The sequence below is a fragment of the Sebastes fasciatus genome, chromosome 15 (genome assembly GCF_043250625.1).
Source record: "Sebastes fasciatus isolate fSebFas1 chromosome 15, fSebFas1.pri, whole genome shotgun sequence".
NCBI lineage: Eukaryota > Metazoa > Chordata > Actinopteri > Perciformes > Sebastidae > Sebastes > Sebastes fasciatus.
In genome coordinates, this window is record NC_133809.1 from 1,909,169 (window position 1) to 1,936,233 (window position 27,065).

Here is a 27,065-nt window from a genome sequence, read left to right on the forward strand (position 1 = left end):
AGAGGAAGAGGGAAGGAGGAGGAAGATGAAGGGGAGAGGAGGAGAAGATGGAGAGGAGGAGAGGGTTGGAAGAGGGAAGTTTGGAGGAGGATGAGAGAAAGAGAAAGGAGAAGAGGAAAGGAGGAGGAGAAGATGGAGAGGAGGAGGACATTACAAATAAAAAAGGGTGGAGGAGGATGACAAGAGAGAGAAGGAGAGGAAGAAGAAAGGAGGAAGAAGATGGAGAGGAGGAGGAAGTCATGAAGAAGAAACGGTGGAGGAAGATGAGAGGAAGAGAGAGGAAGAGGAAAGAAGGAGGAAGATGAGAGGAGGAGGAAGAGGAGAAGATGTGAAGAGGACAAAGTTACAAAAAAGTAAGGGAGGAAAATGAGAGGAAGAGAAAAGAGGAGAGGAAGAGGAAAGAAGGAGGAAGATGAGAGGAGGAGGAGGAGGAGGAGAAGATGTGAAGAGGACAAAGTTACAAAAAAGTAAGGGAGGAAAATGAGAGGAAGAGAAAAGAGGAGAGGAAGAGGAAAGAAGGAGGAAGATGAGAGGAGGAGGAGGAGGAGAAGATGTGAAGAGGACAAAGTTACAAAAAAGTAAGGGAGGAAAATGAGAGGAAGAGAAAAGAGGAGAGGAAGAGGAAAGAAGGAGGAAGATGAGGGGAGGAGTGTCATCTAACAGACGTCATTATTGTGCAAGTACCTTTTTACTTGTTTCTTACTGCTTTCTGCTCTGAGTGACCAACACGTATCAGCCAACCATTAAGATTATTTAAGACACACTTTATCTGATCCTTGGCTCCAAAAAGCTAAATCTATATTCTCCCGTCTGCACCCTCAACATTTACTTACATTAATAATCATAAACCCGTTCTTAAAAGGAGACTCACAAGTAATATTTTTACATTAAATGACCCTGAACACACACACACACACACAGCATGCTAAATAATCCCACCTTGTGCCTTCTGAGCTCCGGTACGGAGCCATAAATAGGTTTGTGGGTCTTATAAAAAATGCCATAATTTATATTTTAATAACCGAGAGAAGATATTTATACAGAATGTAAAGCAGCACAGATATGAATGTGTGTGAGTGTGTGTGTGTGTGTGCATATACAACACGTGTGTGCTCAGTTTGCAGGTATACGTGTGTGTTCTTAATATGTACATGTGTGTATTTTTTAGTGTAAAGTTTGTTTGCTCGCGCGTGTGTGTGTGTGTGTGTGTGTGTGTGTGTGTGTGTGTGTTTGTCTTGATTGTAGACTGGCTCATGAAGTGTGGCATTTTGGTGTCTGCTGCTCTCTGCATGCATAATGAATAGCCAGGTGTCGGAGGGGGTCACACACACACACATACACACACACAAACAGACGCAACAGACTGTCAGACAGACACACACACTATTGGGCACACATACTGTACGTGCAACTACACACACAGCCCTAAATTCACACACAAACACTTCGACAAACATTCAGTCACACACACTGAAACGGTGAGAGGTCAGTCGTATAAACGCACGCACGCACACACGCACCAGCGAACGCACGGACGCACCGCACATGCACGCTTGCACGCACGCACGCACGCACGCACAGGCCGGGTGTCAGGATGCTCAAAGGTCACGGGTGTTTGTGTGGTTGTTTGTGTGGCGTCCTGCAGCAGATGTGGAGACTCTCTGACAGGAAGTCAAAACCTCCAACACTAAACTGGAGAAGAGCAACTGATGGGTCAATTACTGCAAAGGTCAGGAGGGGAAGAGGAGGAGGAGGAGGAAGAGGAGGAGAGGAAGAGGGAAGGATGAGGAAGATGAGGGGAGGAGGAGAAGATGGAGAGGAGGAGAATTGGGTTAGGAAGAGGGAAGGTTGGAGGATAAAGAAAGGAAGAGAGAAAGAGGGAAGGATGAGGAAGATGAGGGGAGGAGGAGATGATGGAGAGGAACTTATAAAGAAGAAAGGGTGGAGGGAGATTAAAGGAAGAAAGAGAAGAAGAAGAGGAAAAGGAGGACGAAGAAGGAAAGGTCGAGGAGGATAAGAAGAAGAGAAAGAAGGAGCGGAAGATGAGGGGAGGAGGAAGTTACAAAGAAGGAATGGTGGAGGAGGATGAGAGGAAGAGGAAATGAGAAGGAAGATGAGGGAGGAGGAGGAAGTTACAAAAAGTTAGGGAAGAGGAAGATGAGGAAGAGAACGGAGGAAGAGGAAAGGAAGAGGAAGATGAGGGGAAGAGGAGATGAAGATGGAGATGAAGAGGAAGTTACAATGTAGAAGGAATGGTGGAGGTGAGATGACAGGAAGAGAGAGGATGAGAGGAAGAGGGAAGGAGGAGGAAGATGAGGGAGGAGGAGATAAAGGAAAGGGGGACATTAGAAAGAAGAGGGGAGGAGGAGGAGGTGAACTGAGTTGAGCCGGTGGAGCACACAGTCGGAGTACAGAGAGAGAGAATGAATCAACAGACTGGAGGTCAGAGAGCTTCAGCTCACAGAGGAGCGCTTCATTCATGGACCTGAACCTCCAGCTGGATGGAGCAACAACTAACACGCTCAGTTCTACCAGTCAGCTTTATTATTATTGAAACATTATTATTATTATTATATGTTATATTTGTATTTAATGTTTCTCTCTTGCTGTGAAGCATGTTGTACCTGTGTTTAGAAAAGTCTATCAGTACATTTTTATTAGCATTTATTTCTGAAACTATTAAGAGATTAGTTGATCGATCACACTGTAATTGTGATATTGGAATCATTATTTTAGTCATTTATTATGTAAAAAAATCATAAACATATTCCGGTTTCTTCTTCATGAATGCAGAAAAAAATATAATCATGAATAAATATTTCTTCGCTCATAATTTTTGATCTTTTGAAATCAGCTGATAATTACAGATTTAAAAGAGAGAAATGTAGAAATATCGAAAAATAGATGGAAAGAGCAGGAGAAAGGGGGCATGGGAGAGAGAAAGAGAGAGAAAGAGACTAGTTACGAAGAAATGAAGAGAAAGAGGGAGAAAGGAAGAAGAGAGGAAAAATAAAAAAGAAGAATGAAGAAGTCATGAGAGAAAGAGGAAGAAATAAAGAAAGAGGGAGAGAAGAAGAGGAAAACACAATAAATGAGGATATTCTCAGAAGGTCTAACAGAGAGTTATCAGTGGTAATACTACACACTAAAACACACACACACACACACACACACACACACAGCCATCTTCATTACCTGAACCGATGCAGAGCAGCTACACACTGAATCAATAACTCTGCTGTACTGAACACTGCAACACACACACACACACGGTAACACACAAAACAATTACAAAGGAAAAACTCACATAGGCATGGACACACACACATACACACACACACACACACACACACACACGCACACACACACACACACACACACAGACATACACACAGTGTATTGTAGAGGATATTCATTCATTAGAGTCAGTCGATAGGAGAGAGAAGACAAACTGAACACACACAACCCTGTAGAGAGAGTGTGTATCATGTACTGTACATGCTGTGTGTGTGTGTGTGTGTGTTTGTGTGTGTGTAGGTAGGAGGATAAATCTGATTAAAGTGCATATTGTGTGTGTGTGTGATATTTATATACAAGGTGAGAGCGGCCTCACCTTGCTCTGGATGTGTTTGTCGGGCTGTCGCGGTGAAGGAATGATTGGCTCAACAGAACGATATGCCATATTGTTGCCTCTATTTTGTAAATGTATTCTGATTTTAGTGCCTTATAAATAAGCTTTATTGTTCTGCTTTTATTAGGTAAATTGTTTTGGTTGCCATGACACGGAATATCCTCAGAAGTACACGTGTGCACAAGGTAGAGTACTCGCTCTGGATGAAGGGAAGGACTGACCCGCCGGTCTATATGGATTCATTTCTCCTCCATTGTTGTTGTTGTTCAGCAACAGTCTGTGTGCTATTTGTGCCGCCCCTCCTCTATTGGACATCTGGGTAACAAAAGTGACAGTGCGTTTTACACAAAGTTGAACATTTTTCAACTCTCGGGGACCAGAAAAAATAAGAATAGACGCTCAGCGCCTCGTCACGCTGCTGGCGTTTGCAGCATAGTGTAAATATGTGGCACCCCCATTGCAAAGAATAAAAAAAAAGTGAATATATATCGGTTGTGGCGGTTGCCTGCCATCCCCTACGGTTGGCTAGTCAATAACGCGGTATTGTAATATTATGGTTATTGCGACAGCCCTCCTGTAAACGCAACATTATCAACTTATAAAGTTGTAGTGGTAAATGTGTTAGCATTTACACATTTGCCAAGTTACACATCCAGTTTTGTGTCCACCAGAGGAATATAAGTCCAATATTCACTCTCCTTTTAGCTCTGTGTTTGGTCTCCACCAACTCCTGAAGGAAATATCTGCTAAATGCGCGGCTCGGCTGCGTGTCAACTGCGTCTCTTCTAGAGATTCAAGGTCTCCGCGCGGTTCACAGCAACAACAGACAGTGAAGGTGATCTTTTGACTTTATATGACATCATATCAGCAACATTACCACAGTTGCGATGTCTATACTGTATCTGTAGAAAATGTCATGGACATGAAAAAAAGTAAAGATTTATTTTTAAATCAACAGTTCCTGCTTTCATTTCAAAATAAAAGCCCGAGGCTTTTATTCTGAAATATGTGCAGGACCGTGTTGTAGAACATGCAGTGACTTGCAGAGCTCCATGAATGCATATAGTATTTTGGATACTAACTATTATTTATAAATTATCACGCGTTTCTTAACCTTTCTCTGTCTAAAATAAATATAAATAATATTTATAATGAAATGAAATGGATTATTATGAATTATTATTATTATTATTATGCCATTATGAAAGGCAAACTCTATGTAGAAAGAAAGGGCTGACAGCAGCAGCAGCAGAAACACAGCTGGTGTGAACACCCGACGCTTGAATCACGCTACTGATGTTTCCTGTGTGGACAAAGCGTAAAGCCGTCAGTAGAGCTGAGAGGAACTATAGAAATGGGTGATGATTCTCGTTGGGTTAATACACAGTAATACACCTTCAGCTCTGATATTAAACAGTTGTTAAACTGTTGACTTGAACCATGTTGGAGGTGTCCAAATGTAAGATTTTAACCTAGTGTTTCCAGCCAATCAGAGACCAGCGTTTCCCCTAAACGACGGCATATTTTAGTCATTAGAATCAGATTCAGGTGAAGAGATAGGTCAGGTGTTGTGTGTACAACTGAGTGTAACATGTGACGTGTGTGATTGTCTACAGGAAATGTCCAACACACACACACACACACTAATCTGGTGTATACATTTCTGCTCCGTTCATTAAAATGCATGTGGCTCTTCAAAGCGCTGACGACAATGATGCCATCTGCTGCTGTGTGGTGAGGGTACGTGCACACAAACACACACACAAATACACGATCTTGCCCCATCACAAACACACAATTACTTCTATTCACACATTCCCACATCCTGAAGTACAATCTAGTTCTTGTTCACTCTGCATACAGGTAAATCTGCTGCTTGTAGTTCTTACACACACACACACACACACACACACACACACACACACACACACACACACACACACACACCACCAGAAAATTTGAAGCAATTTGCTTTCATCTTGGGGTCATTCCTACGAGCCCAAACGTCCCTTTTAAAAGCGAGCGCTCCTCTTCTCCTCTAAGTGCGTCGCACAAAGGGCCCATTTCAAAGGCAAATTCCACTTAGATTCACAAGTGCTGTGTATACTCTGGTACTCCAGGCAGAAATTCATCAAAGCTTAATGTTCCCTTCACAGGAAATCACTTAGCGCGCAAGCTAGCCGTCTCTGTGTGTGCGTGTGCGTGTGTGTGTGTGTGTGTGTGTGTGTGTGTGTGTGTGTGTGTGTGTGTGTGTGTGTGTGTGTGTGTGTGAGAGTTTCCCATGTTGTTTGATAGCAGTTTAAAGGGCCGGACAATCAGTGCAGCGCTGCTCACCTCCGGCCCGATATCCTTCTGTTTGTATGTTCAAATTCATTAAAATATAAAGGTTTGTTTAGTGGTGTTTTCTTTTTAATTTATAAGGGACATGTAATGTTTTATACTTCTGGTGAATATAATCCATCAATCTTATTTCCATAGATGTATTTAGTATCTACAGTTCCCTTTGTTAACACCTTATTTTGAAAACCAGACGTAGTCCCACGTGTCTACTTCCTCTAACTTCTCCAAGGTGGTCTCTAGCTCTCCCGTCAGCTCCGTTCTCTTTATCCATCCATGGTCAGCTCCATCGGGGCCGTTTCAATGCAGAGAACATAAATGTCAGTATCTGGGTGCTCTACAGTTGTAGCGTCGGCCCATTTGACCACGGAGACGAGAGCGACGGCCGGCTCCACCGCAACGTTTCCTGCTAACTTTTTCGCTTTTTTTTTTCCGCCTATTGTTCTGCCTTTTTTCAGATGTATTTCAGACGTTATTCAAACTTTTATTCAGACTGTTTCAGACTTTTGTTTGAACATCTTTCTGCCTTTTTTGGACCTTTTTTTGGGCCATATTTCGGACATACTTTGGCATTTTTCCGTCCTTTTTTCAGACTTTTTTTCGGATATATTTCAGACGTTTTTCAGACTTTTATTCAGACATCTATCAGCCTTTTTGGAAATTTTTTGGGCCATATTTTGGATATATTTCTGACTTCTTTCAGCCTTTGTTCGGACCTTATTTTGGCCTTTTTTTTTAGAAGTGAGCATGCAGCTTTAGCCGTGATGTCTAGCTCTGCTTTTCCTGTCAATGTGTGAAACCCAAAGTGTTTCCATCCTTTACTGGATGTGTAGTGTTTACCACGCTGGATTTAACATGAGAGGGTGCAGGTCGTATCCATGTTGACCCTCCGAGGTTTTCAACTTTCTGAGGTTTGTTTTGGTTGACGGATACGGAACGGATATGACGTTACGTTACTCAGACTACAACAATAAAAGCGTTAACTTCCTTCTACCTCCACATAGACTGAAATGAAGCAAAACTTTGGCTTTACATCGCAAACGATGTACTCGTACAGTAGGAGGAGGAATTACACAACAACATTTCTAAAATCATACAGTATATGCCCAACGAGCATCGACATACCACAATGAGAGAAATAGTTTTTGGACGCTAAAGTTCAGCAGTTTCAAGCTGCAATATGCAATATCTTGTTATTCTAAAAAGTCATTTCTGTTGGTAGTTTTCATCAGGACTTTCCTTGATGTAAAAACTACGATTCTAAATGTGACTTTCTTGCTTTAAATGATGGATGAATAGCCAAAGATACGGCAAAAAACTAACCAAGAAACATCAAGAAAAGAACAAAGCGTACTCAGGTTCACTGCAGGTGTTGCTATGGCATCACTACGAAGGAAAACGTTCTTGTTCAGGGGAAGGGAAACGTACAAAGAGATTTATTCTTCAACAAGAGTCGTTCTATTGACTCTTCCTTGGACTTACACAGCTCCTCATACACCAGTTTAAAGACAAGCCCCCGTCCTACCTTTGACCGAGGTGTTGGGCGGCGGTCCCTCCATGCGCAGGTTCCACGGCGGGTCCCCCTGGTTGGCGAAGTCCCTCATCTTCAGGTAGCTGATGGTGAGCCGGATGATGGAGGCCTTGTCCAGCTGGCTGGTGATGGCGCCCGGCAGCGGCAGCATCTTGGCCAGCTCGTAAAACTCAAAGTTCTCCTTTCCCCGCCGCGATCGCGCCGCGTCCCGCGACTTCTCCTTCCTCAGAGCCTGCAGCCTGGAACCGGACAAAGCAGAAGAATGTGAGTAAATCTGATGGGCAGAATGAGATTCACAGTAGACTAAATGTAGAAATGTACTTGAAAATACTTTAAATAAAATTAACCCTATTTGCATATCACGTGACCACGAAAGAAAGTTGGGTAAAAGACGAATCAGACCTTCTTCTGGCACTGGGAGATGACTCTTTGTAGATATGAGAATATGCAAATTTGCAGATGACATCACATCGACTCAAAATAACAAAGAGGGAAACAGCGCCAACAGACATCACCTTCATACATACTGAAAGTACACTATAATGTAAGTAGCTGACAATCTGTCTCTCTTCTCCTTTATTCCATTACTTCCTCTCTTCCTCCTCTTCCTCCTCGTCCTCTCCATCACTTTCCACTCTATTACTTCATCTGAAAGAGCTGCTCTGTTTATTCTCTCCCTCTCTTTCACCCTTCAACAACAACAGTGACGACCATACTTTCCCGCGGCCTCTCATCATCATCGGACGCCGTTATGAATTAACTCGGCAATAAATCAGCTGCTAAAAACCTCTGTGGGCTTCCTGCCGGCCACGCACACACGCACGTGCACGCACACACACACACACATAAAGACAGGTGATTAATTTTTGTCAGTGCAAAAAAAAAAAAAAAGTGAGAGAGAAAGTGTTAGAGGGATAAAAGGGGGGAGAGATAGAAGGAGGAGGAGGTAAAGAGAAGGAGAGGGATGAGATGGAGGGATAGCAAACACTTTAGAGGAGGAGGAGGAGGAGGAGGAGGAGGAGGAGGAGGAGGAGGAGAAGGAGGAGGAGGAGGAGGAGGAGGAGGAGGAGGAGGAGGAGGAGGAGGAGGAGGAGGAGGAGGAGTTGTTGTTTAGGGCTAGAGATGAAAAATGGCTGTCATCTGGCAAAGAATATCATTTTCATTCTGTTTGTCGTTTATTTATCAGAGAGAATAAACAGTAAATGAGGAGGAGAGGAGAGGAGAGGAAAGGGGATACGGGGGAGGAGAGGAGAGGAGAGGAGAGGAGAGGAGAGGAGAGGAGAGGAGAGGAGAGGAGAGGAGAGGAGAGGAGAGGAGAGGAGAGGAGAGGAGAGGAGAGGAGAGGAGAGGAGAGGAAAAGAGATCATGGGGGAGGAGAAGAGAGGAGACGAAAAGGGATCATGGGGAGAAGAGGAGAGGAGAGGAAAAAGGATAAGGAGGAAAGGAGAGGAGACGAAAAGGGAGCATGGGGAGGAGAGGAGAGGAGAGGAGAGGAGAGGAGAGGAGAGGAGAGGAGAGGAGAGGAGAGGAGAGGAGAGGAGAGGAGAGGAGAGGAGAGGAGAGGAGAGGAGAGGAGAGGAGAGGAAAAGGGATAAGGAGGAGAGGAAAAGGGAGCATGGGGAGGAGAGGAGAGGAGAGGAGAGGAGAGGAGAGGAGAGGAGAGGAGAGGAGAGGAGAGGAGAGGAGAGGAGAGGAGAGGAGAGGAGAGGAGAGGAGAGGAGAGGAGAGGAGAGGAGAGGAGAGGAGAGGAGAGGAGAGGAAAATGGATAACACTGTTTCTAACAGGATGTGATGTGAACGAGCTAACATCAGATAGTTCACGTTTTTCCAGATGAAGACGTCCTAACCGGCTCCGCTCATCAGAGAACAGACGTGTTGCTTGTTTAAAGAAACTCACCCCGTCTGTTTGGATGTAAAGTTTAACACCTCCAGCCTGTTTTCACTGGTCAACATCAACACTGACAGTAACTGACATCAATCAATATCACTCTCTGTAATACAGAAATAGACAGAATAGATCTAACACCACTGTGGAGATGACACATTCAGTTCTTCTTCAGTGTTAAATATAGTTTTGTCAGCACCGAAAATCCGTAGTCATTAGTCAGAAGAGAAGATCTAAATCAGTCGGATGTACACGGAACTCTCTACTAACTTTTTCATCATCATTATATCATTAGTTAATTATTCAAAGTGAAATTTAACATTAATAAACATCAAACTTGATGTTTATTTTGTTCATAAACTTATAATTTATCCCAAAAAAAATTTGTTTTATAAAGTAATTTTATTGATTTTGATGTTAACAATGCAGCTTACTTAAATTTAAATAATTAAATCATTTTAAATTTAATAATTTATATATAATAATTAAAATAAATTAAAATTGTATTTTTAAAAAATTATATATAATAATTTAATTACATTTTTTATTTAATTTTTTATGATATTTTAAGAAATATATGTATGTGTAAAAAGTAGCATTTGGTCAAAAAACAATGCATGTGTTGTATGCGTGTGTGTGTTTATGTTGTCAAGGAGGTTTTATAAGAACTGAGCACTAAACAAAACATCATTTTCATCGCTGTTCATTCTGACAGGTATTTTTCTTTCAACTCTAGTCCTAAATTCGTCCCAAAGTTTTAATTTTAATGCCCCCTGGTCCTATTTTTTTTCAGCCCTGGGACGTCCTTAAGCTCAAGCCCTGGTTACATTTATTTTAAAATGTTGAGCCACAGATTTTTATATTCATAACAGAACAAATAAGGCAGCGGAATATATTTGATTTAAATAACCTGCACTATGTTCGCTATATTTACTCACACAGATGTGTGTGTGTGTGTGTGTGTGTGTGTGTGTGTGTGTGTGTGTGTGTGTGTGTGTGTGAAGGCTGGCGGCTGCTGGGAGCGGCGAGGAGCGGCGAGGCAGACGGGATTTATTTGTTCCGCAAACTTGGAAAGCATTATGTTGATGGACGACAAATACGTCTTCATGTCTGTCTGCTCCGTGTGTGTGTGCGTGTGTGAGTGTGTGTGTGTGTGTGTGTGTGAGTGGACGAGGAGGTGTGTTTGACCTTGACTCAAACAGACATATTTATCATGTACCGGCTGAGTAGGTAAATGCAACACTTGTTGTGATCGGTGTGTGTGTGTGTGTGTGTGTGTGTGTGCATGTGTGTGTGTGTGTGTGTGTGTGTGTCAGTGTGTCGGTGTTTGGGTCTTATAAACATGAAATGAAACCGTGTCGTAAAGTTCAGCCCGGTGACTTGATGGTGTTTTAAAGAGCTTGTCACGCCGGCGAGGTGTGTGTGTGTGTGTGTGTGTGTGTGTGTGTGTGATGTCGTAAAGTTCAGCGAGGTGGGTCGATGGCTTTTTAAAGAGCTTGTCAGCTGAAAGGAAGAGATATGTGTGTTTTCTGTATGTGAGAGTGTGTGGGATTATTTTAAGAGTGCGTGGGCAGAGAGCATGCTGGGAAGGTCGCTGGGTGGTCGAGGTTTAACTTCCAGGTCGATTGGAGGTCAAACTGGCCATCAGTCATGTGACGGGACGGACCGTCGTCGGGCAGATTTACTGTCTCGAGCTGTTTGTTTTATTCAGTTTGGTGGAGACGGCTTTTATTTTTCTATTTAGATATTTGACATACCTGTTACTACTGATGCACCTTACCTACAACTATCACAGTGGTTATATTGTTCTTACCCTCAGCTGATTTGCAGCACAGTCCAGAGCACTTGCCACACCTATATTTAAGTGCCTTTACTAACTAAAACATCAGATTTATATCAAAGAAATAAGAAGTGGCCATCCTTTAGTTCAGTAAAATCCTAACACAGTGTGGAGCGTCTCATCTGCCTGCTGACAGCTCCATCAGACCAACTGTTGCTCACACTGAACGGCAGTAGAGGGCGTGTCCTCACGCCGCTCTGCCCTCGTTGCTCTGCCCTCTGCTCCCGATTTTCATTACACTTAGCTAATTCTGATCATAAACTGTATAAAAGAAGTGGACATAATCACTGGGACGTCACCCATTGGTTTGTGGACTATGGTTTTGAAGCCTCGGCATTTTAGCCGTCACCATCTTGATTTTTTAGAACCAGAAGAGACCCGACTAGAGTGTGGAGCACTCAACTGAACGCTGAATCTGACATTTTTATGCGACCAAAATGTTATAATTAACTCTGATGAAGTGAAAACAGACTGTGAAAGGGTTGAAGTTGTAAGACGAAAACACGGACAACTCCCAGACCGGACAACGCCGTGGTAGCGACCTGTCAATCACAAGGTAGTCAACCCGCCTTAAAGCATCCCCTGCTTTATGGTCTATCTGACTCTAAATGGGACCATCATTAACTAAATGAACATCATGCTGTATTGAAGAAGACTTGAAACTAGAGATTGAGACCATAAACTCATGTTTACAATGTTTACTGAGGGAATAAATCAAGAGAGAAGTAGGGTCATTTTCTCATAGACTTCTATACAACCAGAGGAGTCGCCCCCTCAAAACAAAAAAAAGTCAGATGCTTTGAATCTGCTTCTTGACTAATGACTCCAATTATTGAGTGACTTGCAGAGATACCGGGAGGCAGTGGGATGCAGCCAGGAAGAGGCGTTGACAGCAGGCCTTCCAGTGAACAGGGACGAACACTTTTAGCCGTCACATTTAGTCAAACAACAGGAAGTATAAACTAGTTTACTTAAAACATAGTGAGGCTTTAACCGGTCCTGTTGAAACGAGGCCTCAAGTAGCTTCAGATTGAAAATCCAGTTTCAACTTTCAAAGAAATCTAAATGTATTTACTAATATTCAGCTTTTTATCCTTCTAGATCATATAGTCAGAAAACAAACCTCTGATAGTCAACAACATATTTAACAGGAAAACACCAACTGAACACAAATACACTGAACATTAAAAGGTGTGTGATGAACGGGATGCTAAGAAGTGGCTTGAATTTGATTGTTTTTTATATTATTTTTTACTTCAACCAGCCAATAATCTGCCTCTAAATCTGAGCTCTGATGCTTTTAATGAGGGACTTTTCAAACAACCATGTTTAAGACAAGAACCCGTCTGAATCACAATCCTTTGAACCAATAGAATACTAAATGTTTCTGCTGAAACTCTATTCAGATGATATTGTAGAAACATTCCGCAGAGACTGAAACACATTAACTTTCAGGCCCGCCACACTTTGTTCAAACAGAAGTCAATTCTTGTTCAATTCCTATTTGAGAATAAACTCTGTGGTTAATTTCTTTGTTTCCTGTTGCGTCCAGATATCAGAGTATCTGTTTACATGATCAGCTCATCCATCTGCAGAGGCCAAACTGAGAGGAAGAATATTTCAGAGTGCGTTTAAAAAAATAAAATAAAATGCATGCAGGAACGTCAGCGGCGAGATAACGAGAAACACGGCGAGCAATATGAAGAGAGAGATGAAGGCGGGAGATAAAACTCAGAGGGAACGCTGCACGGTGGCCGACGGGGAAATGTGGCGAGGTTTGAGGTCCTGACCGCTGATAGCCATCGCGCACACACACACACACACACACACACACACACACACACACCCTTAACAACTGATAGTAATCTCTGTCTCTCTGCACACACGCTGAGAGAGCGCTCGTGAAGAAGAGGAAGAAAGAAAATGAAATAATGAGAAGAGAGAGATTTTAACAGAGAAAAAGGAGGAAGAGACGCTGATGAGTGATGTGTGGCTGAAAAGAGGTAGAAAGAAAGAAGGAGAAAATGAAGGTAGAAAGAATGGAAGTGTCAGGATTCATTTAGGAACAGACTGAACTTCAATCTGCAGCCAAAACTCAAATCTGGAAGATGTCAAGTAGAAAACTGCAGACTTTGCTGTCTGTATGTAGTGTGACTGTTTAGCTTAGTTTGTCACGTATCTTAAAATTCTTGTCAACCAATCAGCAGGCCGCAAAGGACAGAGGACAGAGGACAGAGGACAGGAGGAAGGACTGATACTTCACTCAGTAATATTATTTATTCTATTGACATTTTAGATTAGATTCCAACAAGATATTATTGAGTTTATATAGTGATTTTACATTACTGTTGCTGCTCTAGAAACATTTAAAATATAAATAAATTCTAATCCTGTTCTGAATTTATTCTTTTTTTTTAAATAATACATTAAAAAAAGTATTATTTAGTAATGAAAAAGAACCGATAAAGAGTATCGATAAAGGCTCTCCTGGTTAAAAGTCCTGTGTTTGTTGGACCCGCCCACCATGAATGGTCTTTCCTGCTTTTCATACTCTCTCTCTCTCTCTCTCTCTCTCTCTCTCTCTCTGTCTCCCTGTCTTTCAATTCAGCCAATCAGATGACCTGCAGCCCAGGTTCCACCCCGTCAACTCCAGAGAGGACGAGAAACACACACACACACACACACACACACACACACACACACACACACACACACACACACACTCAGACAAAAGGCCCTTCAGGAGGAGGGTAATTGCTTCCATGGCGATGGGAAAGGAAGGCAGAGAACAAGTGTCACTTTGGATTAAGCCCCGCCTGCTGACATCGCCATGGCGATGACACCGCCGCTCGCTACGAGTGTGTGTGTTCACTGATCAGGGGACTGAGTGCCAAAACCAATCTACCTATTGTGAGAGAGAGAGAGGAGGAAAGATGGGGAGAAAGAGATGAACAGAAGGGAAGAGAGGAGAGGAGATAACAGAGAGATGAAGGAAATACATAAAAGGGAAGAAAGAGAATCGAAGGGACGAACATGGAGAGCAAATAGTGATGGAAAGAGGAGAAGGGGTTGATAGACATGGAAGAAGAGGAGCGATGGAGGAGAAAGACTGAGATGAAAAACAAAAAAAAATGAGGTTAGGAGGAAAAAAGAGAGGTCAAGTGACAGAAAGAGAGAGAATAGAGAGAATAGAGAAGAGTGGTAGTGATTGAGCTGCAGTCTCGTATCGATCATAAAGGAACAATAACCCGTCATTTGGTGAAATAAACTCAACAAATTATAGGATTAAACAACCCGACTGAGAGAGACTGAAGGAGATTTGTTGTGTGTTTAGTTTGTCTTGTTGCCAGCAACCACAGGAATGCAGCTCACTGTGTGTGTGTGTGTGTGGAGGAAAAGTTAAAGAGGAGGAGGAGAAGACGAAGAAGACGAAGAAGACGAAGAAGACGAAGAAGAAGAAGAAGAAAGCGGAGAAACAGCCTCAGTTTGATTAACATCTAAAGCTGCAGAGACACTTGTTGCGCAGTGAGATTAAATACAAAGTCAATGCAAAGAGGTGAATTGACGCAAATTCACGCCAGGCGACGTGGATGGCAAACACGTGAAATTCGCGTCTTTTGCGTATTCGCTGAACTGAAATATTTCCATTTCGACACAAGATTTTCCTCCTGCGGTCACTGACGTCCCGACGATGTTGAATCAGAAATGGAGGAAACATCTTGCATGTGTCTGTAGTCACCCAGAGCTACGATAGTTGATCACATCTGTACAGAGAGCGGACCAAGCTCTGTGTAGAAACCACAGACTGTCTACGGTAGAAACAACAACGTCTCTAGATGACGTCATGTTGAGTGTTGATGGAGCAGCTGCATAGCCTGGCACTGATCCATCCAGACTCCATTCAGAAAACAAGCATTTTAAAAGTTGTCTGCTTGTCGTCTTGGTAACAGACCTGACAAAGCATGAATTCAGACTTTTTACTAATCAGCATCATTATGTTGTTATTTCAGCATCATTTTGATCTGTTTATTGATATTAAATCACAACACAATCTGTTTATTTTGGGTTAATACCGCAGTAGTGACATGTGGCTTGCTAGATACAGTTAGTGCGATGGTATTGTATGTGAATACAGCTCGCCGCCGGGTGACGTTATGAACCCAGACACGACTGCGTTTGGTTTTCTGACATATCTGGGACTTCCACAAAATGTACAAAGCAGCAATAGTGGTTATTTCTTCCATGGTTGATGGAGGAAATGGAGAAAAGAAAAGTTGTTCGTATCTATGGAGACAAGCTCCTCCTCCTCTCCGGCGCGTCGAAACACAACTCGGTCCAACTCGCGAGAAGAAGATTTGCTTCACTCTTGGAGTGAATGCAACCTTCACACATTGTGTTTAAACCTGGTATTTCGGCACAGATGCAGATACACACTAATATTATTAGTATTATACTATTAGTAGAATTAGATTCCAGTGGTGGCTGCGTAGGATTGTTTTGTGTAATCCAAACATTTCCTATAACTCCAGAGCGTTGTAAAGTCCAAAAGTCAACATTTACTGAAAAAAAGATAGATGTAATCATTTCCAATATATCCTGCTTCAATCCACATTTGTTGGCGTTAAAGAAAGTTGATATGATAAAATAAGACTCTTTAAAAACGGTGAATCTTTTAGCATTTCTTAGACACAAGTAGATGGAAACAGCTGCTTTAAATAGATGTGAAATAAAGCAGCAGTAAGTGAGACAGTGAACGGGAGTTTGTTTTTGTTACTGACAAAATAAAATAAATAAAACTATGAAATAAAATAACAGCCAACAAAATAAAACCACTAGTGATGGTGAGAGAGAGCTGGCGGTGTTTGATCTCTACCAGGATACTCCGACTACACCTCCTGAAGCTGAACACACAGACACACACAGCATCATTACAACACTAATCATCCTCCAAAAAAACAAACTGCAGGTTGAATGTGAACAAGAAAGAGATGGAGAGAGGAGAGGAGGAGAGGAAAAGAAGCAGCAGTGAAGGATGGAGGAGGAGGGACCAAGGAGGAAAAGAGGAGAGAGTTGTTAGGGACTATTTTCAGCGGCAGATTAATCCACATGTGGAGCTCCAGTGAGTGTTAGTGTCAGCAGGACAGTGTTTGAGTGATTGTGTGTGTGTTCATGGTGATGAAGGAACATGTCACCATCATTTACGTGTTTTAATAGTTTCTAGACAACAGTGCAGCTCTATGATACAGGTCGTCTCTCTGTCTCTGTCTCTCATTGAGACATTTAGGAAAATGTCCCGCGGTGTTTGGACGCGTTCGACACCGTCTATCTGTTTTACCAATCTGTGCCTGCCACGCTGCTTTAGCATCAACCCGAGCATGACAGCGAGCTGAGCCGGCTGCAGCGTGCTGCTGCTAAAATAACACACACACACACACACACACACACTGTGCTTCAGGTAAAAACACACTGTTTCATACAAATACACATTTGATATTTGATTTACCAGAATGGTGACTTGACATCTAAACAGCTAACGGAAGCTTTCTTCTCTTTTTCTGGGAGTTAAATTTTGTGTTTCTTTTGTAACGGAGCACGTCTTTTGGTCATTCTAGACTTTAAGAAAAGCATATATTTACTTTTTTGTTGCTATACTACTATTAATACTATTCTATAATACTCATATCCTAGCAAAAATAAATTCTTAAATTAAATAGAAATGACACTTTTATCAGGCTTTCCCCTGCAAACTAAAACATCTTGTCACAATAACATCATAATGTCTTTAAGGAACAATTATATTATATTATTATATACTTTTTTCCACTGAGTTAAAGAGAAACAGAGATATATAAAATGTCTGGAAAATTCATTAAAAACGGAGGTAAAAATGTAAATCAGCCTTTTGCATGAGCCCATTTATCACTAGTGCAGTATTTTTCTCTTTTATACTTTAAATGTCTTGTACAGATTACTTACTTTTATATTACAGCATCATATTATTCATGACAATATCGATATTGCTTATTTGTTTGTTGGAGAAATAACACTTCAGGCCTGCATTATTTCATATTTTAAAACATATTAATTCACACTAATGTTGAGTTACTTTGTGTGTTTTGCAATTTATTGGGCTTTGCATTTGCACCTCATCTTACTTTATTTATTTATTTATATATAACTGAGCTATAACCTAAAGATCACAATTTACTTTGGGTTTAAGAAATTAGTGCCATTAAAACAAATTTGCAAAACAATGAAAGCTCTAATATATATAAAACCAAACTGTATACTTTTATATTTTATTATTATTATTTATTTGTTTATTCATTTATTATATATATATATATTTATCTTTATCCAATTGCAAATCAATTTCAAACTATTCATGGGATTATCTTTGCTTAATAAATGTTAAATAAAAAAAATATATATTGTCATTCTTTTACATACAAGATCATCTGTTAGTTGTTATGTTTCATCGTTGTTTACAGTTTTCTTTATTTATTTGTTGTTGTTGTTGTTGCTGATAAATCCTGCTCGGTTCTGCATCTGCGACGCTGAATTTCCACCTCGTGTTATTTTGTTTTACAAACTACTCCGAGTGTGTGTCTTTATATTTTATCCTCGTCTACTAACCATCCAGTTTATACTTCTGGACACCATGCTTTATAAATATAAAAACATGTTTGTTCATTGAACTCAAACGGTTTGTTTGTAGTAAAAGTGGTTGATTATTGTGCTTTAAATAAATGTAAGGTTTAAGATGAACATATATTAAGCTCTGGATGATTTAATATGGTGCACAGTAATAATTATATTTACAGTGAATCACTGTGTGGCTCTAAACCCTGGAAGACACATTGTGTAACCGCCCTATTTAGTCAAACAAATACTGATTTGAATTCCCCATCATCTCCACAGTGACATCGTTTATTCACTGAACATCTATAATGTTTTGCTTCCGGACATTTTGTCATTTAATTTCACAACAGCGGTTATCTGCGTCGGAAGGAAACTTTAATGTGCAAATTCATTAATGCACAATTAAGCAGAGCTCTTATGACGAATATGATAATGAACATTATGGGGTAATAATGTGGATTTTATGGATATGAGTTGAGCGTATTAATTACTAAAGATGAATAGTAACATGAATTAATAACAACAAAAGCAGACGTATAATAAACGCAGGGTAGCAAATTATAGCGAGCCTTCTTGTAAGTAACAGACTTTTCAACGGCGACCATTAATAAAAACAAATACACCAAAATGAGCACATTAATGGGAGCAGCATTCATAATTCATGGTGTTAAATCAATCTGGTGCTGCTCGGAAATCATATTTCAGTTTAACACGGTAGCTGGGTGAGAAAACCTAAAGATGTACGCCACCAAAGGTTCATTTATTGATGTTTTTACTATTAAAGTAATGTGTTTAGACACAGTGATTTCCATCATAATAAGCTGTGACCATCGTCATATTTATTTATGCATCAGATTCGTGCTAGCTGGAGAATCTGGACTCTGAATACAGATTCAGAAATGGCTTCAAAAAGCTAAACAGAATTAAAATTACTAATATATTACAACTTTTAAGGTGTTTCTTCCCAGCTAGCCTACTGTGCTGCTACAGCTAGTTAAAAAGCTAGTGAGCTATATTGGATTTTGCATCTCATAAATCATGTCCAGCACAAAGATTCAGTGCTCATGATAGTTATGTATACTAGCAAAGGTATACTAGAAAGTATCGCAATACAATATATAAACAGTACGATACTCCATTTTATTAGTAGCGATACTTTAAGAATGACAAATCTTCCTTCAAATCTGAAATGTAGTCACATTTCGTACTATTGCCAAACTCATTATTTGTGCCTATGTATGGAGGATGGAACTTGCCAAAATCAAACATAAATGAATAAATAAATAAATGACTCGATAAATAATTAATATGTCATTAAATGCAGCAAAAATATCAGTAAAAAATAAATGTAGCCATTTACTGATAAAATGTGTCATAAATTGATATTTTTGTTTTAATTTGCATCTTTATTTATTCATCTTTGTATTAATTCCCTTATTTATTTACTCTTCTATTTAATTTTCCCTTTTATTTATTTATGTATTTAATTGTATTCATTTTAAAATGTATTTATTATTTTTGCATTTATTTTTTATTTATTTATTGTTGTATTCTTTTCTTTATAAATTTCTTTAGACATTTTATGAGCCCCCTCATTTGCATAATGAGGAAGAAAAGCATAAAGAAATTTGTAAAGAAATATATAAAGAAAAGAATACAGAAGTTTGGTGGCAAAAAAAATAAGGGGTAGAATGCAAAGAGAAAATCAATGAATAAATAAATAAATAAAATGAATATATACATACATTTGAAAATAAATATAAAAAAAATAAATGCATAAATAAATAATGCATGTATACATAAATAAAGGCATAAATGAAATAAATACATACATTTAAAAATAAATTAAAATTAATTAAAAAAAAAAATGCAAAAACAAATAAATACATTTAATTAAAAAAATAATGGGAAAATTAAACAGAAGAGTAAATAAGTAATGGAATTAATCCAAAGATAAATAAAGAAGCAAATTAAAACAGAAATATTTATTTATACCACATTTCATCAATTGGTGGTTACATTTATTTTTAATATTATTTTTGCTACATTAAATTACATATTTATTTATTTATTGAGACATTTATTTAATTATTCATTATTCTTTATTTTGGCAGGTTTTGTCCTCCGTACCTATGAGCTGTGGGCATTGATGTTTATGTCTGTGATTTTAGCTGCCTGCTCTGGTCGGTACACTTTGGTCAACGTGGGTCGTTTTTAAATGTTCTTTATGGATAAATGTGACTTTGACTTTGGACTAAAGAGATTAGAAGCGACCAGTAAAAGTTCAATAGAACACAAACAGACGCTCTCCGTCTCTCGTTCACTTCAGCTGAGCGCCGGATTAATTCAAGGAAACATTTCCTCGGTAGGAAATAAAGAAATCAAAACAAACAATGAAGACGGATTGATGGAGGAAGACAGAGCACACATGCTGAAGGGCAGAAGGAGGGATGATGAAAGAGGGAGCAAGAGGAGGAGGAGAAGGAGGTGACAGCTGCACAGGAAAGTTTAATCATCTTCACCTTCACCTCCGCTGAACTCACTCCCTCTCCTCCTCTCTCTCCTTTCATACTTCCTCTCTCCTTATACTCCTCATGTCCTCCTTTCTTCTCCTCCATCCTCTTTTTCCCCTATTCTCGTCTCCTTCACTCATTCCTTCCCCTCCTGTCCTCTCCTCTCCTCCTTCCCCACCCTGTGTCCTTACTTCATCTCCTCTCCTCCTTCCCCACCCTGTGACCTTACTTCATCTCCTCTCCTCCTTCCCCACCCTGTGTCCTAACTTCATCTCCTCTCCTCCTTCCCCACCGTGTCCTTACTTCATCTCCTCTCCTCCTTCCCCACCCTGTGTCCTTACTTCATCTCCTCTCCTCCTTCCCCACTGTGTCCTTACTTCATCTCCTCTCCTCCTTCCCCACCCTGTGTCCTTACTTCATCTCCTCTCCTCCTTCCCCACCCTGTGTCCTTACTTCATCTCCTCATCTCCTTCCCCACCCTGTGTCCTTACTTCATCTCCTCTCCTCCTTCCCCACCGTGTCCTTACTTCATCTCCTCTCCTCCTTCCCCACCCTGTGTCCTTACTTCATCTCCTCTCCTCCTTCCCCACTGTGTCCTTACTTCATCTCCTCTCCTCCTTCCCCACCCTGTGTCCTTACTTCATCTCCTCTCCTCCTTCCCCACCCTGTGTCCTTACTTCATCTCCTCATCTCCTTCCCCACCCTGTGTCCTTACTTCATCTCCTCTCCTCCCTCCCCACCCTGTGTCCTTACTTCATCTCCTCTCCTCCGCTCCCCTCTTTCTCTCCTCCTATTTTCCCTCCTTCCCTCCCTCGTTGCTTCCTTTTCTCTCCTCTGTCCTCTCTTCTCCTCCTCTTACTTCCTATGCAGTGTTCCTTTCATTTCTTCTCTCTCCCTTTCCTTCCTTTCCTCTCCTCTTCATCTCGCTCTACTCCCTTCTTTCATTCGCTTCATCTCCTCTTCTCCTCTACCCCTTCTCTTCCTCCTGTCCTCCCTTCCTCTCCTCATCTCCTCTCCCTTTCCTCTTCCTCCTGTGTCCTCGACTTCCTCTCCTCGTACCCTCTACCCCTCCTCTTCCTCCTGTGTCCTCCCTTCCTCTCCTCTCCCCCTTGTCTTCCTCCTGTGTCCTCACTTCCTCTCCTCATCCTCCTTTCTCCTATGTCCTCTCCTCATCTCCTCATCCTCCTCTTCCTCCTGTGTTCTCCCTTCCTCTCCTCATCCTCTTCTTCCTCCTATGTCCTCCCTTCCTCTCCTCTCCCCCTCCTCTTCCTCCTCTGTCCTCCCTTACTCTCCCCTCCTCATCTCCTCTAACCCTCCTCTTCCTCCTGTGTCCTCCCTTCCTCTCCTCTTCCTCCTGTCCCCCCTTCCTCTCCTCATCTCCTCTCCCTCTCCTCTTCCTCCTGTGTCCTCCCTTCCTCTCCTCCTCCTCTTCCTCCTGTGTCCTCCCTTCCTCTCCTCATCTCCTCTAACCCTCCTCTTCCTCCTGTGTCCTCCCTTCCTCTCCTCCTCCTCTTCCTCCCTGGGTTCAGTGGTGTGGAACAGTTCAGTATTAGCTCTGAAATTAGCAGCAGTCCCTCGTTAAAGAGTTGGCAGGAGAGCACACACACGCACGTGCACACACACACAGGCATGTGCATGTGCATGTGCACGTGCACGCGCACACACACACTCACACACAGTGTTAATGGTATAAAAGCTGCTGCCACCTCGGAGACACAAAATTATTTGAGCCGCTTTTTCTCTTCAAGTCTTTATCATTTCTTCTTCTTCTTCTCTCTCTTGTCTCCATCTCCTCCTCCCTCTCTTCTCTTTCTCCTCATGTCTTCATCATTTCTTCTTCTCTCTCTCTTTTGTTTCCATCTCGTCCTCCCTCTCTCCTCTTTTCTTCCTCTCCTTGTCCTCTTCTAACCTTCAAACAAAGAGATAACTCTGTCTCTCTCCTCTTCCTCCTCCTCCTCCTCTTCCTCTCTGGCTGAAGGCCAGCAGACAGTGAATGAGCCTTCCTCCCCTGACAACCTCATCATCCTCCTCACTCCCCCTCATCATCTTCTCTTACTTTATCCCCTTTCTTACCTCCTCATCCTCTTCTCCTTTTTATATCCGCTTTGTTACAGTTTTTACTTCCCTCCCCTCCTTTTTCTAACTTTACAGCTCCTCTCTATTTACTTTGTTTATACCACTTGTTTCCTTCCCTTCTTTCCTCCCAACCCTCCTTATCTCTGCTATCTTCTTATCCTTCTTTCCCCTTCTTCCTTTTTACAATTTTTCTCGTTTCTTCTTTCTTTATCCAACAGTGAGACACGGTGGCCGACAAGGACAAACGCCAGGGTCCGAAATTAACACTCGCCAAGCGCCAAATGCGGGTTTTCCTTACCCAGAGTAAATCTCGGAAGGCTATCCGCCACACTGGCGGGTAAACGTTTGTACCAAAATAGTCGTATGATAGAAAAACGTTAAGCTCCTCCAGCTTTAGGACGCACCAGCTGGCAAGGCCGGTTATAAGCAGTTCTCTTCATACATCCATGGTTGTAACGCGTTCACCATCGTAGTGAGAGGTGACAGGTAAAGGAGGAAATGCAAAGGTTCCCAAACCAGGGACGTTGTTATTACAGTAAATGGTTTAATTTACCTCCAGTAATTTGTGAACTTTGGAGAGAGGCATGCTAGCTGTTTCCCCGTTTCCAGTCTTTATGCTAAGCTAAGCTAATCACGCCCTGACTGCAGCTCTGTTACGGCGTAAATATGAAAGTACTATCGATCTTCATCTCAAGAAAGTGAACAAGGATATTCCCCAAATGTTCAGCTATTCCTTTTATCATGACTTCAACATTCCTCCATCATTAATCAAGACAGTTGCTGTGAATGACGTCATCACACACAGACACAGACACACACACACACACACACACACACACACACACAAACACACACACACAGCGGTGCGGTGCAGACCTGTGGCTCAGATAACAAGACGGCAGCATCGCAGGCCGACACAGAGTCAGGACCTGACAGAGGGATGTCTGGTCCAGGTGTGTGTGTTTATATGTGTGTGTGTGTGTGTGTGTGTGTGTGTGCTTGAGGTGTTTATGTACTTGAGGTGTGTGTGAATGAGAAGCAAAGAGGTGGAGTATGTTGGCAGAAATATCACACTCACACACACACACAGTGTGGTGTAACCTCTCCACAGGCCTCTGAGCTCTACAGCTACTAATTAGTTTGGCAACAGAGTCAGAACAACATACCTTTGGCCTTTCAGCACCCCCTGCGCACACACACACACACACACACACACACACACACACACACACACACACACATATAGTGTATATATACAGGCCTTTCCAACATCCAGAACACACTTTCAAACAACTGAAAACACACAAACTGTGCTCTGCTGCTTAAATTGATCAATTAGTATTAATTAAGACGTAAACACAGCTGTTGACCATAACGTGAACAAAACTTCATTAATGTCCATAACTTTGGAGATTAATTTGTGACAACAAAACACAGCTCATAATTCACTTTAAATGAAATATTTTGGTGCAGTTGATTGTAGTTTTTTTCTTTCCGAAAGTGAACGAATCACCTGTGTTCCCCATACAGTGCATCATTTTAGTGTACAATTGGAGGGATATGAAGTGTAAATCTGTATACAAATATTTACTTTACAGTTAAAAATATTCAGGATGGAATTGTGAATGAAAGTTTGTATTTATGATAGCAAATGTTTGTTTTTTTTCTATAAAATGGAAATTCGATAAATGCAAAGACCAAATGTTGTCCTTAAGTAATCCTGAAAATGGGAATAACATTGGTGAAACTCTTCAAACAACTGCAAACCAAAGCCACACTCACACAAAGACACACCTGAATCCCACAATGCAACCTGCAGCCCCTCATTTACCCACTGAAACCTGGAGATACCCCAGAACACCACCACTAGCCTCCGTACACAGAGACACACACCTGCTGGGTGCCACCCTACCAGCCTCCCTGGCTGTGATTCATCAAAGCAGGTTACAGCAACCTGGTGCTGCGGTCAGGCTGCAACACGCTCTGAGAGAGGGAGACGCGCTCTACGTTTTCCCTGATAATACCACATTGTGAACTACAAATCCTTGATGAAATCGGCAGGACGAGAGCTAGTTAACGTAAACTGTTAAAGTCCTGCACGGAGCAAACAGCTAACGTTAACAGGAGGTGTCATTGATTTACATTATGTTGCGTTCAGGCTCTATTCATAAAAAATCTGTATTGGGTGATAGGAAATTCTATTGTTGTCATGATGTGTTCAAATGTAATCTTGCAAAATGCAGTTTTTGGGGAGAAACTTGAATAAATCCAGTTGTTTGAAAGAGATGTTTTCACAGCAATATGAAATAGATAATAGAGAGAATTATGACCCGTTTAACTTCATAACAAAAACCAGTATGACAGTAACAGTAATAAAGGAGTGGATGTTGAAGTTCATGGGATTTATTGTTTTACTGTTGTTTTTTACAGAGGTAGAGAGTTGGTATTGAGAATCGTGGAATTTCACTGTTATTGGTATCGACTACTAAATTTCTGACATTGTGACGTCTCTAGCTGAGAAAGCACAAATCCGTCTGTCAATCTCCATGTGACTATAACTTGTGAACAAGAACCCAAGAACCCTTATGCAGGACAGAACAGGGAGACCAGAGCACTCTTCATGGGGTCCAAAGGAACAATATGGGGCCACACATACAGGTCAGGTGCGTTGCCAACATGTTAAGCTGTTAAGTACAAGAAGCCAACCAATGCCTGAATGTTTAAAAGCCCCATGCATGTTAAACATGTGACTGATATAGTCATTTACCCCTAGTGCCAATGTGTTTATTTTCCCCTGATGTCGGTCTGTCGATCTCTATTTAAGTCTAATCCGTCTCCTCTCAGCTGTTCTTCTTTTCAACACACTCCTGATATCTCCTCTCTCGCTCCGTGTGAGTCGTCCTCGCTGCCAGAGATCTTGTTTGTACAAAGCAACAGAAAGTTGAATAATTGATGCTGGATGCAGTTCACAGCACGCTCTCTCTCTCTTCATCCATCCATCCTACGACTCTCCCTCTCTCGCTCTCTTTCTCTCTCTCTCTCTCTCCACCTCTACCTCCCCTCCTGTTGTTGTTGTTGTTGTTGTCAATAATCATCAAATACAAAAACACAAGAAGCCAGACGAGAGCCGAGAAACTGATAGAAAGTGAGGAGAAAAGAGAGAGAGAGCTGATTGGTCCAAAGCCATGTGATAACACACACATACACACACACACACACACACACACACATTCCTATACAGGCTTGTAAATTACTGGGAACAGCTAGATATCTTCCTGTTCATGTGTGTGTGTGTGGGCGATAAAATAAAAGCCTGTGAAGAGAGGAAATGTCACTTATCAGACCCTCTGATCACTATTCATATTGTCCCCTAACACACACACACGCACACACACACACACACACACACACACACACACAACACAGACTACATTGTGGGTTTATTGCAGCCCATAAAAAGATGAGCAGCCGATACCGAGCTGCTGCAGACTGCAGGGAGAGGAGACGGCGTTACACTGACTGACTAGTTGACTGGATAACAAACTGAATCACTGGATAACAAACTGACTATCTGACTGAAGATAACAGACTGGACTGGTGTCGGGCAACATGTTCAAATGTTCCAAACACCTAACAACCGGAGATTATTGATATGTTTGTGCAGGTGAATCATTAATTCACTGATTTAGATGTGAAAATACGCCGAGTCTAAACTCTGTTTATCTCTGCTGTCTCTCTCTCTAGCACCAGCTCTCTTGTTGTTCGGAGGCAGACCATTCAATTAGCAAAGGGTAACAAAAATTGCCAAAAAAAAACAGCCACCGAAGTGCTCAGTCAATCACCAACAGCCAATATAATCATCCAATCACCTAACCCTACAACCGACTGACTGAACGGACGGCTGACTACATGACTAGGTGACTGACTGAGTGGATGATGGACTGACTTACTGATTGTGTAACTAATTACATGACTGACTAGGTGAAAGGTTGACTGAGTTACTGTCTTTCTGTCTGCCTGAGCAATTAAAGTACCGTGTGACTAACCGACTAGATGACAAGATGACTAGATAACTGAGTGACTAAATTACTGATTGACTGACTGACTGACTGTCTGTATATCTGAATGGACAACAAAAGCTTGTGTTCCAAATGACATACTAACATTACCAAAGTGTTTGTGATACGTCAAAAACAAACAATCAACAATCACAAAATACTTTTCCCTCGAAACATAACTCACAATGCAGTTTCGTTGTCTGGGAATGTAATTTTTAGGAGACAGGGCTGGTTAAACAGACAAAGCAAAGCAGTTGAATCTCAGCTAATACGTTGAAACGTTACAAATACTCTGTAAACTATGCGTAGTCGGACTATCCAAATAAAGTGTTACCTAATAATCTAAAGGGGGGCAAGAGGACAAAAGGAAATAAAATTCAGGAGACTTCCAAATCAAAGCCATAAATCAAAGACCAGTGTAAAGAATTGGGGATTACAAAACAGATGACAAACGGAAGGAAGGAAGTAAAGAATGGTTAGAAAGAGAGAAGAGATGTGGGAGAAAGGAGAGAGAAGAAGGAGAAAGCAAAGACAGGGAGGGAGCATTGGACG

At 41.4% G+C, this 27,065-nt stretch overlaps 2 protein-coding genes across 8 annotated transcripts in view; both read right to left on the minus strand.

Moving 5' to 3' along the window:
• The window catches only part of npas3 (neuronal PAS domain protein 3), a 324,742-nt gene that overhangs the window by 175,013 nt on the left and 122,664 nt on the right, over positions 1-27,065 (minus strand). For all 7 annotated transcript variants that reach the window (XM_074661224.1, XM_074661223.1, XM_074661226.1 and 4 more), the window contains one exon: positions 7,494-7,738. In XM_074661224.1, the coding sequence (XP_074517325.1) occupies positions 7,494-7,738 (245 nt within the window). The remainder of the gene's footprint in view (positions 1-7,493; positions 7,739-27,065) is intronic.
• Positions 1-27,065, minus strand: part of akap6 (A kinase (PRKA) anchor protein 6) — a 420,277-nt gene that overhangs the window by 42,299 nt on the left and 350,913 nt on the right. The window lies entirely within an intron of this gene.